This window comes from Polyodon spathula, chromosome 33, assembly GCF_017654505.1.
Source record: "Polyodon spathula isolate WHYD16114869_AA chromosome 33, ASM1765450v1, whole genome shotgun sequence".
In the NCBI taxonomy this organism is placed as follows: domain Eukaryota; kingdom Metazoa; phylum Chordata; class Actinopteri; order Acipenseriformes; family Polyodontidae; genus Polyodon; species Polyodon spathula.
In genome coordinates this window covers 5830327-5847701 of record NC_054566.1, presented here as the reverse complement: position 1 = coordinate 5847701, position 17375 = coordinate 5830327, and the positions used below count along the sequence as shown (strand labels likewise).

General features: G+C 38.6%; 1 protein-coding gene across 3 annotated transcripts in view; it reads left to right on the top strand.

Moving 5' to 3' along the window:
- LOC121303545 (regulator of G-protein signaling 3-like) overlaps positions 1-17375 on the top strand; it is a 148856-nt gene that overhangs the window by 51432 nt on the left and 80049 nt on the right. For 2 of the 3 annotated variants that reach the window (XM_041234300.1, XM_041234301.1), the window contains 2 exons: positions 3772-3815; positions 16847-16972. In XM_041234300.1, the coding sequence (XP_041090234.1) occupies positions 3772-3815; positions 16847-16972 (170 nt within the window). Of the gene's footprint in view, positions 1-3771; positions 3816-16162; positions 16221-16846; positions 16973-17375 lie in introns of those variants that run through there. The other variant, XM_041234302.1, reaches the window with a different exon arrangement.

Below are 17375 nucleotides of genomic sequence, written 5' to 3'. Positions count from 1 at the left end.
TTAGACCCTATTCTCACTTCCTTTTTCACATCTTGTTTCATAGCCATGTGTCTCTTTTTGTTATTAGCATTATTAATGAATCATTGAGATTTGGAATTGTTCCCTCACCCCTCAATCTTGCTGCTATTGCACCTTTATTTAAAACAGTACTGATTTGGACTCTGATGTGCTGTGAAACTACAGGCCAATTTAAATTTGTACCTTTTCTGGCAGAAATTTTTGAACGGGTGGTAGCGTCTCAACGTCAGTCACATCTAATGTCTAATGAGCTCTTTGAATCTTTTCAGTCTGGTTTTAGACCTTTACACAGCACAGAAACAGCCTTAGTTAAGGTGGTAAATGACTTATTGATGGCTGCAGACTGAGGTGCTCCTATTCTTGTTCTTTTGGACCTCGGTGCGGCCTTTGACACTGTCAATCATGATATTGTACATAGTTTAGAGAACTGCATTGGTGTTTATGAAACTGTTAATCGTGATGATGTTGTACATCGTTTAGAGAACTGCATTGGTGTTTATGAAACTGTTAATCGTGATGTTGTTGTACATCGTTTAGAGAACTGCATTGGTGTTTATGAAACTGTTAATCGTGATGTTGTTGTACATCGTTTAGAGAACTGCATTGGTGTTTATGAAACTGTTAATTGTGATGTTGTACATCGTTTAGAGAACTGCATTGGTGATTATGGCTCTGCTCTTCAGTGGTTGGAGTCCTATCTATTTAACAGAAGACAATTTGTTGTCATAGGTGGCTGTAGGTTGCTCGGTTACTGCTGGTGTCCCTAGGGGCTCTGTCCTGGGACCTTTTTTATTCAGTATCTATGTGCTTCCTCTTGACTAGCCTGGGTCCATCTTACACCAAGGATCTGCTTTCCTGCTACATTCACCAGCACAACTTGCGCTCAACTACAGATGATCTCCTGTCTGTGCCAAAGTTGCGAACTGTGGGAGATCTTGGCTTTTGCTGTTTGGCCTCTCTGGAACCCTTCCAAGGTCTGGTTTAGAAAAATGAATAAATCGCACCCACGTATATTTATAGTGCTCAGTTTATTTTAAATGTATGAATCATTGCGCTAAAATAACAGTGCATTCTCTATACACATTACATAATGTAAAAATGTTACTCTGTACAGTAGGCCTATATACAGTAGCAAAATCAAATGAATGCCTAGCACACTTTCTTTACTTTAGCGTACTGGTAACACAAAAGACATCATGCTTACGCATAGTTGTACAATGTATGAATGATTATTTTATATTGAAACTAAAAGATTCCAAACAACGGACCTGTTCTCTTTACTCCGAGACAGCTGTCCTGGGAAATCTGCAACACTTCCGGGGACATTAAATGTCGTCAAAGTATATGATTTTTTTATTTTTTATTTTTTTGTACGAAATGACTTGTGTCCCGGTTTTTTGTAAATCAGAGGTGGGAAACCTACTTTATCCTGCTGTATATTTATATTTGCAGTTACATTCCAAGCCATGTCTATACATTGAGACAACTTTTACTGAAAATACCTGAATATTAAGAATATACTTTTGGTTTGATTTGACCCTGATTACCACCAATCCTGGACTGCTTTAATGTTACTTTAGGTATCTCTAATAATATATTATTTTGAATACTCTAGTCCCCAGCCAAAATTATTTACCTAAGAATTAAGAACTACTGCTGTTGCTCTGACAGATATATGGGTGCTCAGTGTTGTCATGCAGATTTAAAGTGGGTTAATGTCTACTTTTCATGTATTTCAGAACTAGGTGTATTTCAGCTTTTTTATGTAATGCTTTACTCCTTAGTATGAGCTTCTGTCTCCTAATGGAGAATGTTATTGTAAGACAACACACTGGAAATGCTAAATAAAGTTCCAAATGGGGACCTCTGCTGGTGAAGATCAGTACACTTGCACGATTGTTTTAGTGGGTTTGTTTTCTTTGCTTAACTAAAGTATGACACAAGGGGTAACATTCCTCGACTCATACAGTGTTAGTATTTCTACAAAAGTAAAGTCTCTTGTCAGACACTGAAGCAGAGGGAGACCCATACACTGCAGGCTTGTAATGAATATATTAATCACAATAACTAATGGCTGAATTAAACATTAGCCATGATCTTTGATTGAAAACAGGTTCATCAGTAGCTGCTATCTGAGATTCTGCAGTTTGATAAGGGGTAGGCGAGCATTAACTCCGAATGAAGACATTGGTGTTTAAATTATTGAAAAGATTAGGGATCTCCATGAATTAAAACATACTTAAATAAACTTGGCAAGGCTTTGACAGGCCGCTGTTGTTTTTTCAGGAGGCGTTTTTACTGTGCTGCATGAGGCTTGAGCTGCAAATCGGTTCAGCGCTGCGCAGTCTAATTCAGCAAAGAAAAAAAAACTAATTGTTCAACACATGAATTACATTTTTTTTCCAGCATGTGTATTCTGAGGCTAATTGCATACACATCCGCTTCAGCTCTGAGGAAAGTAACCGAGTGTGAAATGATTGGTCTCTTTATTCAGTCAGCCGGGGAAAGAAAAAGCCCTTGAAGACAGTACCTTTTCATCTTTGTATTTTCTTAATTCTATAATTATTATTATAACTGCATCACTTATGAAGTGCTAGAGGTGTGGACCATCTGTTAACTGTTGGTAATGTGTACAATGAGTGAGAGGGAGGGTCGTGTTCTAGGGCAAAAAGGACAGATTTATTTGGCTTTACTCTCAGGGCAAAATTTTCTACAAATGCAACTTCTCAGCATTTACACCAATACAAAATGAACTGTAGAAATTAGAATTGATTAAGACGTACATTGAGTTGCTATTCCACACCCATAAGGTGTGGGTTTGAAACTAGTCAGAGTAATAGTTATATGTGTAATGATACTATTGGTTAGCTTGCTGTGGTGCAAACTATGCCAAAAGATTGACCCATAATAATAATAATAGATAAATAATATGTGCTATAAGCAGAATGTATCCCAAGCACAGTATCATTGCTTCTGTTGCATAGGGTTAGTGTGTTGCTGGTTTGCTTAAAGGAGCTGCAGACACACACAAACGAATTTCCTCGACGTCTGTGTGTGTAGTTTCTGTTTTTCCACAGCATGTCTCTGTTTTTCCACAGCATGTCTCTGTTTTTCCACAGCATGTCTCTGTTTTTCCACAGCATGTCTCTGTTTTTCCACAGCATGTCTCTGTTTTTCCACAGCATGTCTCTGTTTTTCCACAGCATGTCTCTGTTTTTCCACAGCATGTCTCTGTTTTTCCACAGCATGTCTCTGTTTTTCCACAGCATGTCTCTGTTTTTCCACAGCATGTCTCTGTTTTTCCACAGCATGTCTCTGTTTTTCCACAGCATGTCTCTCTGTTTTTCCATAGCATGTCTCTCTCTTTTTCACAGCATGTCTCTGTTTTTTCACAGCGTGTCTCTGTTTTCCACAGCATGTCTCTCTTTTTCCACAGCATGTCTCTCTGTTTTTCCACAGCACATCTCTGTTTTTTCTACTTGCATTCCTTTCTCCCAAAGGCCTGCCTGTGCCTTTAATCAGATGCTGGCTCTTTCCCTGACACGGTGTCTTGCGTTTTCTACCAGCAGCTTATTGCTCCTATCTCATTGAAAGTGGATAGATAATGTAAGCTTGCTGCAGCTCTCAGAATACTCGCAGGCATGCTGAGGGATTGATGCTAAAGCTGAGTTCTCAGAACACTTATGCAGTTTGTACTCTCAGATGCTATTTTTATTTTAATGTAATTTCCCATTTTTTCATTTCGTTGTGCAGATTCCTCCAATGATCTGAAGTTTTACCTCATCAACGTCACAGAGGTAAGTTCATGAGCTCTTTTATAATGGCTTTAAGCTCTGGACACTGTGCTCTTTCATTGTCTAGGTTAAGTTTGTACATGACATTGTGGCAGATCTTTTACATTCCACTGTTCCACTCTGCCAGAGGCTCTTATCTGAAACCACTTATGACTTTATATTTGCAACGCTGCCAGATTATAAACACTGCATGCTAAATGTGTTGGTGACAATGACCTTTCCCTTTGAGATCTAGTAGGGCTGCCATATCGAGGTCATGTGTTTATGATGTATAGATGGAACAATATGTTGAAACAATTTTGTTGTACTTTTCAAATTATTTCTACAAATTAAATTGTTGAAAATTATAAACACAATTAGACAATTTAGTTTTGATCCAGAAGAGAGTCAGTTTGGTTATGTTCTCATGAAGTAAACAGCAGTATTATTGTGACTCTGGGGATGAGGTGTTGCCTAGAAGTCTTTCTGTTTCTGTCATGTGGCCTGTCTGCACACTCACTCCCTGTCCCTGGGTGGCACAGTATGTGGGTCGTTACATCTAGAAGCTTGAAACTGTTTCCACAATGTGTGGTGTTTCATTGGTATTCGCGACATGAAGTGCAAACATTTAGGCTCCGAACCACAGGCTGTACTTGTTCAATATATGTAAGCAAGAGTCTTAGAGGCTGAAAGAGTGGAAAAACCTTTGAAGGCATCAGAAAATAAAAGCAGCATGCGAGGGAAAAGAGCATTGCATGAAAGTTGTTCTTCACTGGCAAACACAGAGCTGAGCTTCCTTCTGTAGATAGCCCATTTTTATTCCTGCACTGTCCTGTGTGAATTGCACCTAAGCAAAAAACAAACAAACAAAAAACGCCCACAAATAACATTTACAAAATAAAATTCTCCAAAGCGATTAACGTCCTTGTTTACTATTGAAATGACAATATTTTAATCAGCCTATCAGTGCGTCTGTACTGGCTTTTCTGTGGCCTGTACTGTACAGTAGGGGGTGGGGCAAAGTCAGTGCTGCATTGTTTTGATTCAGGTTGCTAAAATAGTAGAAATGGACCACAGAACAAAAAAAGCCAAGTATATTCCAGTGATCGATATTTTTTCTTAGAAACCAGACCAGTAAGGTGAGTGGTGTGTTTTCTTTTTCTAATGACAATGAAAACTTCTAGATCATGCTGAACAATTTGATTTGCACATGCCTGCGTTTTAGACACTGCAGAGTCTATGGTTTGTGACTTCATAGTCAGTCACTGTGTAGCCTCTATCCAGCTGCTTATAAAGGTGCTTTGTGTCATTCCCAAAATTCACTTCCTTGAAATATGCCAAGGTTGGGATGCAAGGTTTGATAAATCATGGAGGTTTATGAAAAGGATAATACATTGCCTGGATTTACTGCTGTGCTGAGTAATTATTTATAGATTGCCCTGCAATAAATTCAATTCCCATGTCCAAACCGCTCAGTAAATTTGTTTAGTTTACGTTCTTTACTCTTATGGGAATGCAATTTTGCTTTTGCAAGCCAAAACTGTGTTTTATTTTGTATTCGTTTTTTTACTTTGTGGCCCACGTAATATCTGGCCATGGTATATTAGCAAAACAGCTGTAACGATTATAGAATGTACTGTCGGGCAGCTGTATTTTCTGGTCAGATAATTTGCTTGTAAAGAACTTCTTTATGCTAACCAAAAAAAAAAAGAAACACCTAGACTAAAGGCATTTGTTGAGCTTGCTACCCTTCTGAAGTATGTATTATTTTTTTTAAGACGGCTGTTGCAATAGTCGACACCAGAGGGTTTCCTGAAGTAATACCCAGCGAGCCAGTGATCTGGGTGCCCTCCTCCTTTGCACATTGTAATTCCCCTATGTGTGGGTGTGGTGTTATGGAATGAACTGTGGGTTTTGATTCACTTGTTTACTTGAGACCAGGGCTGTCCAATAAATATTATAAGCATGATTAATCAAAAACATTTCTAATTGGTTCTGATACATTCAGTAATTTACAAGTCAGTTTAACCACGAGGATCTGATGGATTTGACTTGTAATGAGAGCTTCAGGACCACAAAATTGAATAAAACTTGAATATTGGTAAAAGAGAACTGTGCTTCATAATACTAAACTATGGGATCCCTATGTGCATCTCTTAGACAGTCTGCCCACCGTTTAACCCCCCAAACGTTCAGCTTTATCTAAGTTGTTTTACAGGAACCAGAGATTCAGTTTTCACTTGACCGGGTTTGATGCAGCAGCCAAAGAGAGCAGAGTAGTTTACAGGAGTCATGAGAATTTTTTATAGGCAGCATTGAGGAGATTTCTAAAAATAAACCAAGATATTTTATAACAGCATTGAGGAGACTTCTAAAATAAGATATTTTATATAATTGAAAAAAAAATTTATCAAAACAGAGTATTTCATTTATGGATAAAGTATTTATGAGAAGTGCAATTTCAATGTACACTAGCTGACACTATTAAATAATACGTTTATCTATCTATTCACTTGAAATCTGAAAAAAGTTTTTCTGAAAAACATTTTTTAATCTTGCCTAACATTGATTCATGTATGCCACCGTCCAAGGAACGGTTGTGCTGAGATTGAATTTAGAGAGAGTTAGCAGATGAAGTGTGTGTGTAAATAACATTTTCCTGCAGCCTTTCAGAAGTTAGAAATTCAGTGAGAATGAGGCGATTCTTGATCTTTTTAGTTTCCTCGCAATGTGAGTATATACAGTACTCAGTGTGCAGAACTGTATGCAATTGTGCATGTGTAGGAAGCGCTGGAAACCCGCTTTCCATCCATAGCCCTGGAGCAGCATGACAGACTCATCAGTGCACTCAATCAGGAATGGCAGTGTATTCCACCAGCCATTCCCTGTCTCTACCGATGGAGAACGTGTCTGTTCATAAGTTATTGAGTCAGACCCCATCAGCAGATGTCTACTTTGTGGACAGAATCATTGTCTGTTACAAGCTCACAGCAAATCTGTTCAAGGCAGGGGCAAATAAAACCTGATTTTCAGAATTTCTGGACATAATACTTAATAACACATAATAGCATAACAGGGCCAAAAAAAATGAAATCTTCAATAACATTTATTTTCATAATCGCAGCCATTGGAGATCCGATTCTCATCCATGATCCCCTCACTCACTGTATAAGGAGCTCTGTACCTATTTTCTGATGCAATATGGGCATGACTGCAAGCAAGTCTTGCATCAGTTTGTGACGAGTCCTTTTTCAGGTTCTGTGTCTTATGCAGGGTTTAAGAGTGTTGCTAGGTTTAGTAAATTGAGCCCTTTGTGTGTATCCATGTACATACTGTAGACTGGACGTTCAGAAGTGCCACTGTTTCAACCGGTACAGCTCACACACACCTGCAGTCAGGGGCTTGGTTGTTATTGTGCATCAGATATTCCTCTGTCAGTCTCTATTAGATTCCACCTGCAAGTTAGCAACAAGGATTGTCAATTCTTCGGTCACAGGGAACAGTGGTCTTTGGTTTCACACCCAGGCTGGGACCAAATCAAAACTTTGACAACCTGCTAATCGCACTTAGCAAAAATTTATTTAATAGCGTTTTCATTCTATGAGTAGAAGAAATAAACAAACAAAAAAAGAAAACAGTATTAAATAGTTTTCTTAAGTGCGATTAGCGGGTTGTCAAAGTTTTGATTTGGTCCCAGCCTGAGTCTGGCATACAGTGAGCTTAGAAAGTTACTTAAATAGTTTAACTTGTCTAAGTGCATATGTGCCAGGACTATTGATCTCCAGAGAATTAATATCCTCTTGTGCCTGAAGTGTTGAACAAAAAATATGTAGATTTGTCAAGAATAGCTCTGCATTCTGACAACACAATATGGTGAATATTCCCTCAAATGCCTTTGCTGACCTGTACAGTCTAGCAATACCTGAATGCAAATAAGTATGAGCTGCAGAGAGGTTAGGCAAGTAACTAGAACATTGCATGACCAAAACATGTTTATATATATATATATATATATATATATATATATATATATATATATATATATATATATATATATATATATATATATAAAACGTTTAACAAATACCTTATAACTAGAATCAGATTGTTGAAATGTTTTTCAATGTTCATTTCAACTTTTAAGCAAATCTATAATCAAAATATGTGATGTAAAGGGAGTTACCCTTTTGATCCAGACTTTACCAGTCTTGTTTTCTGTGGACATCATGCCACAATGTACATCCTTAGGAAATCTTAAGTTTAAGTCCTTTTGCTGGGCAGTTAAAATTGACGAGATTTCTTTAATTAATTTAATCTCCATTTGTGACCCCTGGTCCTTGTTTCTTTTTTCAGGTCGAAAAAGTCCATTGGGTCAACAATGTCAATACCTTTTAGAATTTTGAATGCTTGAATTAGGTCGCCGCGTAATCTTCTTTGTCCAAGACTGAATAGATTAAATTATTTTAGCCTGTCTGCATATGACATGCCTTTTAAACCCAGAATAATTCTGGTCGTTTTTCTTTGCACTCTTTTTTAGAGCAGCAATATCTTTTTTATAGCGAGGTGACCAGAACTGCACACAATATTCAAGATGAGGTCTTACTAATGCATTGTACAGGTTTAACATTACTTCCCTTGATTTAAATTCAACACTTTTCACAATGTATCCGAGCATCTTGTTAGCCTTTTTTATAGCTTCCCCACATTGCCTAGATGAAGACATTTCTGAGTCAACAAAAACTCCTAGGTCTTTTTCATAGATTCCTTCTCCAATTTCAATATCTCCCATATGATATTTATAATGTACATTTTTATTTCCTGCGTGCAGTACCTTACACTTTTCTCTATTAAATGTCATTTGCCATGTGTCTGCCCAGTTCTGAATCTTGTCTAGATCATTTTGAATGACCTTTGCTGCTGCAACAGTGTTTGCCACTCCTCCTATTTTTGTGTTGTCTGCGAGTTTAACAAGTTTGCTTACTATACCAGAATCTATATCATTGTAGATTAGGAATAGCAGAGGACCTAATACTGATCCCTGTGATACTCCACTGGTTACTTCACTCCATTCTGAGGTTTTTCCTCTAATCAGTACTTTCTGTTTTCTACATGTTAACCACTCCCTAATCCATGTACATTTGTTTCCTTGAATTCCAACTGTGTTCAGTTTGAGAATTAATCTTTTATGAAAATGATGAGCACTACTAATTCTATAGATAAGAATGATTGCATGCTCTACCGCTCCTCATACCTGACTCCTCCAGCTAGATGAGAATGATTGCATGCTCTACTGTTCCTGATACCTGACTCCTCCAGCTAGATGAGAATGATTGCATGCTCTACTGTTCCTGATACCTGACTCCTCCAGCTAGATGAGAATGATTGCATGCTCTACTGTTCCTGATACCTGACTCCTCCAGCTTCACAGCCTTTTACCTGTTTTCACAGAGAACACTGTAGGAGCCGAGTGTCCAATTATACTCTTTAAAAACTAGTTTGCAACTACTGCTACTATTGTAGCCTGCACCGATACACTTATACCACGACTAGCTAAGTAGAATAAAAACTGGTTCTATTTTTTGCAAACTAACTAAATGCATTTTTTCTTAATGTTAGGCTATTCTGTTCTGTTGTTAATTGTCCTGTTAAGCAGATACAATGTCTTGGCAGTCAGACATGCATACTTGTTTTTATGACATCTGATTGGGTTATATAATGAAACTTGCTTATAAACAGAATTGCACGCAGTCACAGTGTCACTAAAAAAAATGGAGCAGCGGGCTTTGTTCAGGTGTTATATTTGGACCTTAGGGGAGTGATGTGTTTGAAAAAAACTCCATATTGAGATAAGGCAGAATGATTTGTAAAGGTTCATTCAAGTTTTAGTTAACGTTTGACCGAGTGTTACAAAGCGTGTGAAAGAAGTGCTTCACGTTTAGCTGTTGTAGAGTAATTGGCAGATGAAGTGATTTAATAAAGTGTAGTGAAGAATGTTCTGTTCTTGAAGGATTTGGTAGTGAGCTGACAGCATTACAACAACAGCAAAGAGGAATTAAAACTGTCAGAGCATCCTGAGGAAGTTGCAGAACTATCTGATGCGTAGCACTTGTGGGATTTAACTTGACCTTTTAATAAGACCTTCTGCAATATGTATATTTGTGTGTGTCTATATATATATCTATATATATATATATATATCTATATATATATCTATATATATCTATATATATATATATATATATATATATATATATATATATATATATATATATATATATATATATATATATATATATATATATATATATATAAAGAAGGAGGGGGGGGGTAGGTCTATGTATGCATTTTGTGTATAGTGGATAACCATGCAGGTTAAATGCAGAAATGTACAGTATAATGTAGTGTTACGGATGAATAAGCAGGGGGTAAATGTGAATTAGCACAATTAAAATCTGCGACCCAGAAAGCAAGAAAGATGTAATGGTTGAGAAGCTGTTTTAGTAAAGAAGACACTTTTTTTTTTTTTTTTTTTTTTCACTGTAGGGGGGACGGGACGGGACCTTTATTGTATTGTTTTTGACTTAAAAAACAATTAAAAAATAATTATAAAATAAATAAATAAATAAGACCTTCTGCAATTCTGAGGCTTAACTTTACAACTTGGTCTTCACAAAGGAAATGCCTGGACCTTTTCATTATGAAAATGTAACATTATGAAGATAGTGACATTTCCCTACAGGATAGTAGACATATTTAGGGCTCTTCGTTTTTAAGGTTTTTATTTTTGATCACGTGTTATCCCTTTTTTTTTTTTTGCCGAGTCCATTCAGTTAAGCGCTTGTGAAAGTGTTGATTGTGAAACAAGTGCACTTTAATTTTTTCTCCCATAACTTGACTGAGACAATGATTCTGTTTCATTTGAGAATATAAAAAAGGCATCTCCTTATTTTTAATTCAAACAGAATGCAAACAGCGAGTGAAGTTAAGTTGATTTAATTAAATTTTAATTAATAGGAAAGTATTATTTGCAGAACAGTTTGTAATATTCAACGAGTCGTTAAGATTTTAATCCGGGAAAAGCAATTTAACTGAACTCGTTTATTGGTTCGGTTTGAATTAAAAATAAGGAGCTGCCTTTTTTTTAACAATCATAGTCTCAAGGGAGAGCAAACTAAATCACCGCTTTTCCAAGAGTCTAATTAAGAAACAGAGTCGGCTCAATATAATTTTTAAAAGGACATCAGGTAACAAAATTTTAAAAAAATGAGAACGAAGAGCCCTTGACATACTGTATTAACATTGTTGAATTATATGTTTCTTGCACATTCAAGTAAAAGTAAGTATTTTCTTAGTTCTTTTTCAGTACACTAACAGATACCCAAATTGTGATGAAAGCTTTCTGATATTATAAGTTTTAAGCTGGGGTAAATTAAATATTTCCATTGTATCTTAATGTTTTGTGAAAGGAGTTCCATGTTAACATGCCCTATTCACCAGTACAGGCTGCATGGTCACCCCACTCTCGACCTCTCCAGCGCAGGCTGCATGGTCACCCCACTCTCCTGACCTCACCAGTGCAAGCTGCATAGTCACCACACTCTCCTGACCTCACCAGCACAGGCTGCATGGTCACCCCACTCTCCTGACCTCACCAGCACAGGCTGCATGGTCACCCCAATCTCCTGACGTCACCAGTGCAAGCTGCATGGTCACCCCACTCTCCTGACCTCACCAGTGCAGGCTGCAAGGTCACTGCACACTCCTGACCTCACCAATGCAGGCCGTTGAAGAGGTTGTCCTAATCAGCAGGCTCATGTTGCGACACATTGCTGTTTATGTTGGGAAAGTGGAAGATGTGTTGCAAATAACATAAAAAAAAAAAAAAAAAACTTTGTGTGAAATAAAAAAGGAAAAGAATGATTGATAAATTAAAAGGAATTACTAATTGTATCACTGTTTCAGTGGCATTGACATCCAGGGCTTCTGAAAATGAACAATTTGCATTTTGACCTGTAAACGATACTGTAACAGGCTTTTAATATCTGTGAGTGAACTGTGCAAGAACAGCTACCGCCTCCACACCTCAGTCACTGCTAGTATTTCTGCAGAGCAAACGGAGCGATAGCAACACATGGCTTACCACTCCAGCTTTGTGCAGCTGGACAGGTCCAGAACATGCCATTTTCTATGACAGTTTATTTCTTTCATTTTCTGATTTGAAGGCACAGAAACCTTTATAATTTGAAACCAAGCACAGTAGTTATTGACCCACACTCCCGGCAATTCTTAATTCCTAAAATAAAACTAAAGGTACTAAAGTGCACAAGCTGCAAGCACAAGGCAGATACTGTTTTCATGCTTTTTCTTGATCGGTACTTAACTTTATTTACTATTATCTGTCATAGAAGCAGGATTAGCTCACAGTAAAGTGTCCAAAATTCCATTAACAAGACTGATCCTGTGAGATCACATCTCATCAGTGCAAGAGTGATGGTGCTTTGTCTAATTAAAACATAGCATTAATCATCTCCCTTGGGATATATTTTAACTTGAAGGATATGGTGATTCAGATAAATGGTTCACTGTCTGCTCTGGGTTTCACACTGCAGGCATTTTTGTGGCATCTCCTATCCTTTGAATGACTTTCTTATCGATCTGACTTTATGCAGCCTCTTTAAATATGTTTGCACATTTATTCCTCACACCTGCAATGAGTATTTAGAGGAGAAAGCTTTTAAATCATTCTGTGGCAAGGCCAGGTTTGGCCAGTCTCCATTTAGTGCAGACTGGTGCTAATTGGGGAGTGGCCACAAAGCAGGCAGAAATCCTGTGTCTGGGAGAGGGAGTTTGGTGAGGTTTTAATCTGTCTCTATATTTATAATTTCTGTTTGTGTGTGTTGCTGTTTGTTTAGATATGTTCAGTGAAGGTGAGTGCCCAGCCTGACAGCAGTTTTGTGCAGTTTTTGTTTTTGGCCAGTGTGTCTGTTTATTTGTTCCTGTGTTTTAGTTTATTTATTAAACATGCACTTTAGCGCTTATACTGCAGCTTCCTTGCCTCTGTGTCTCTTTCTTGCTGCGACCCTGCTACAGTTATACTATGCATTTACCATAGTTTTCCATGGTTGCTACACATTCCTTTTTGGATAACACATTTATATTGTGTACAATAATTCATGGAAAAAATTATTTATTTTAATGTGCTAATATAGCATGATTATAGCATGATATATGATACGCTTTTTCTTGTGAATAAAAATATAAGTACGTCGCTTAGATTTGTGTCTCTGGTTAATCTAAAAATAGTATGGTAGCTTTTTTTCTCAACCAAAATGTAGAAGGGCAGCTTGGCAATACAAATCAATTTTCAAGCTGTGCTGCTTAAGCTTTACAGTTGATGAAACAGATGGTGATATTTGTGAGTTAATAGTGGAGACCCAGTTCAGTTTAAATGGAGCAAATGTTTGCCAGCATGGCTTCTAGGACTTCACAACGAGAAAGCAAGATTGAACCTTGGAAAGGTTTAGATTGAAAGAAAACCTCTAGGTTGGTTTGTTCAAATTGACATCATAGCCGACAAGGACTTGGATCCAGATAGGGTTGCCACCTGGCCCCATAATTCCAGAACACTGTGAGACAGAACAGGATTTTGAAGTTGCCTTTAAACTGAAGGAAATTAACATGTGAATTGAGCCCTAAACCTTTGCTAAATTAATTCTGGTGATTAATTATCTTGCGGCAGCATGACAATACAATAATAGCTTTTAACAAATGAAATAAATAAATAAGTACATCATCAATATTTATTTATTTTATTAATAGTTTTAAAAATATATATTTTAAAGTTTCTTTATAGTTTCTAATAGTATATCACCTTCTCCCACTGAAATCATTAATACTGAGCAGTTGTTCACTATTCCTGACACCAGACAGCGTGAACACTGGATCAGTGTTGCTATTTAATTGGGAGAGTCAATGTAAATTAGGGCTATATATTACTAATTAATAGGATATAAATAGCATCTTTTAAATATTGAGAACTGAAATATAATTTTGTACAAAATAAAAATTTTGAATAAACCTACATACATGTTTATTCAAGATGCTTTTTTTATTTTGTAAGCTTTGTATTATCACAATGATTTGGATAATTAAGAAGCAGTATAAATTCAGCAAGTGCTTAGTGCTCAATTCACGTGTTTATTGCTTTCAGTTTAAGGGCAACTTAAAAACCATGTCCTGTCCCAAAGTGTTCCGGAATTATGGGGCCAGGTGGCAACCCTAGATCCAGACCAAGAAATCAAATTGCAATTGAACTCCATAAATTCCATTCTTTCAAAAAAGAACACTGGCTTTTTTATTATTTCTGTTGATATTAAAAAAACAATCCAAAAAAAACCCCCACAACAGCTCTGGCAGAGGAAACGAGACCCATTCAACCACTCACTGTGTTGTCGCCAACACAGGTGGTCACAAAGGAAATCTTCTGACCCTGGAAGAGATCTCCTGACCCTGGAAGGTGCACATACTCTACCTTCAAACAATGAAAAACTTAATTTCCCCTGCAGACAATTGTGAGGCTATCGGAAATGTGCAAGTAGTGTGATCTGATCTTGTTTTTGCACCATGTCTGTAATATTAAAAGGTGACTGACAGGTTGCTACAGCAGGTTCTGTGCTGGAGAGGATACGATTGCTGTTCAACATGTGAGCAGTACAGAGAGTCTGTCCGCTCCACCCACCGTGTTCATGCTGAATATATAGAAGCAGTGTCAGTCTTCTTCGTCAGCAGGTAAAGCAGTGCCCCTGAAGCATGTTGCCATAGTAACAGTGCTTTACCAGTCGGGATCTCCATTGGTTTCTTATAAACTGACGCAGTAATCGTACATTTTGCATGAAAAGGTCAGAATGCTTTTAGTGCTGCAGCCAGACAACAAAATGATGTAGGCCTATTTTATATTATGTTAAATGGAGATTGTCTTGCCATGTGTACATATATTGAAACAAAATGCCTTCCATCATCATCGAAAGACTACTTTCATAAACTCGGCTGTGACAAATCAATGACGAGTGAAGTTTTGTAAGCAAGAAGTAAGAATGTGATCTTGGCTTGGCAGTTATCCTCGTGCGATGGCACACGTTGCTGTCGGTACACTAGGATTGTAAATGACAACGTAAAGAGAATGTGAGTGAGTGTTAAACTGTACCCTGACAGCAGCTGTCTGCAGACATTGAGATTGCCCAGCTGGTGTTCTGGTTTGAGCAGGTGATGTGCTGCTTGTAAACCAGGAGAAACTTGATTGTTTTTTTTTTTTAATAACAAATCCAGTCATCCTTCACTCGGCTGCTCACCAAAGAGACAGACACGACTGCAATATTTGCCTTTTTCTTATTAAAACCTGTGTAAAACGCACTCTTGAAAGTCATATACTTTAAGGCCTGGGGGGGTGGGGGGGAGTGGGGGGTGGGGGGGGCGTGAGGGGGTGCTACTATGGCTTGCATGCAGGGCGCGAGGGGGTGCTACTGTGGCTTGCATGCAGGGCGCGAGGGGGTGCTACTATGGCTTGCATGCAGGGCGCGAGGGGGTGCTACTATGGCTTGCATGCAGGGCGCGAGGGGGTGCTACTATGGCTTGCATGCAGGGCGTGAGGGGGTGCTACTGTGGCTTGCATGCAGGGCGTGAGGGGGTGCTACTGTGGCTTGCATGCAGGGCGCGAGGGGGTGCTACTGTGGCTTGCATGCAGGGCGCGAGGGGGTGCTACTGTGGCTTGCATGCAGGGCGCGAGGGGGTGCTACTGTGGCTTGCATGCAGGGCGCGAGGGGGTGCTACTGTGGCTTGCATGCAGGGCGCGAGGGGGTGCTACTATGGCTTGCATGCAGGGCGCGAGGGGGTGCTACTGTGGCTTGCATGCAGGGCGCGAGGGGGTGCTACTGTGGCTTGCATGCAGGGCGCGAGGGGGTGCTACTGTGGCTTGCATGCAGGGCGCGAGGGGGTGCTACTGTGGCTTGCATGCAGGGCACGAGGGGGTGCTACTATGGCTTGCATGCAGGGCGCGAGGGGGTGCTACTCTGACTTGTATGTATTAAGTTGTGTTAAAGAACGATTTTTTGTTGAGCATTACTACCACTGAGTGAGAAGTGCAGTTAAGCGGAGATGGTATCTGTGTTGTGCTTCAGCAAAACAGGAATTTACCTTCAAGTGCTGGTCTATGAAAAAGGAAGTGCTGTAAGCCTGAGTAAATACTTGCTGCTGTAATGACCTTTCATTTTTCAGATTGTCAGTTTGTCATGTTTGTGTTGGAACTCTTTCTCAATCAATACACTTATGAAAAGGGAAGTTGTTTCTATCTAGGCCTGACTGCTGAGAATGTTTTCGCATTAGTATTTACTGATTTTCACAGGCTGGGACACTTCTAAGCGGCACATATAGCAGGTATTTGTTTGGGTATATTGACTTTACATTCAGTGAATTCATTAATAAAACCTGATGCCCTGGAAAAAAGAAAAGTAATGGGTTGTGCATGTTTTAAGTGTTTCAGTTAAACTGTGACAAGGAGAAATGATTAGTGGGGTATTAATAGATTTCTTTCAGATTGCTGTTAAAATGCATTGTGTATTGGGAGTTCTCTTGCATAGTTTTAATATTCTAAAGGAAAAACTGTGTTTCAATACAGATGAGGAAGAATGTTTGTTTTTCTCCTTTTTACTTTAATTTGCTGAGCGCGTGCTTCCCCTGTTACAACCCTATTTTTATGTTCTAAAGATAATTCTGATTTTTTGCGTTTGTACTGACATTTAGTTCTACTTGTGTAGGGCGGCCAACACCATATCCTATTCTAAACCAAGACAGTTCCCTTTTTGTTTGGGCAACCTTGTTCAGAGTGCTTTCCTTTTCACACTCTGATAAGAGGAAAGCACTCGGGACTATGACCCTGTATTAAAGCAGAGGCTTCACTAACTTCTCCTCCTCTGGCAACCAAACCACAAGTAGAAGAAAAAAGCCAGTGTGCTTTGTGTGGTGCTGGTAGTAACCTGTGCTTTCTGTGTTTTTCTTGGTAGAAGTCGGATTGCTTATTAAGTTTGGAATCTTCTTCGGAAAAGCAGAAGAGGAGGGTTTGCCAGTGCCTGAAGGAGAGCATTGAAAAGCAGCACCAGGAGAGAGAACCACCTGCTACAGAGGACAAGGTAAGACATGTGCAAACCACAATCTCAGTGAGGAGAGCTTGGCTTTTTATTTTTAATGCAACTGGAAGCTTTATTTTCAATCTCATAAAATTCCTCTGTTATTCTTAATCAGTGAATACTCTGTTAGTTGTCATATTGTGCTGTATGTTGAGCTGCTTTGTATCCCTTTATCAAGAAAGTCATTTGATTGAGATGCCTGTAACACTGTTTCTCTGTACAGTCTCTTCTGTGTTTTGATCAGGGCTCTAAAATAGTTGGGCACATGTGCACAATGTTAGCTGAAGGGTTTGCTCAGGATCTCAGTATGTCAGGATCTCTATGTCAGGATCAGATGCTGCCACAGCACCCCCTCTGTCTCCCTGCTGTCTTTTAAAACTCAGCATGATGTGTTGTACTGAAATAT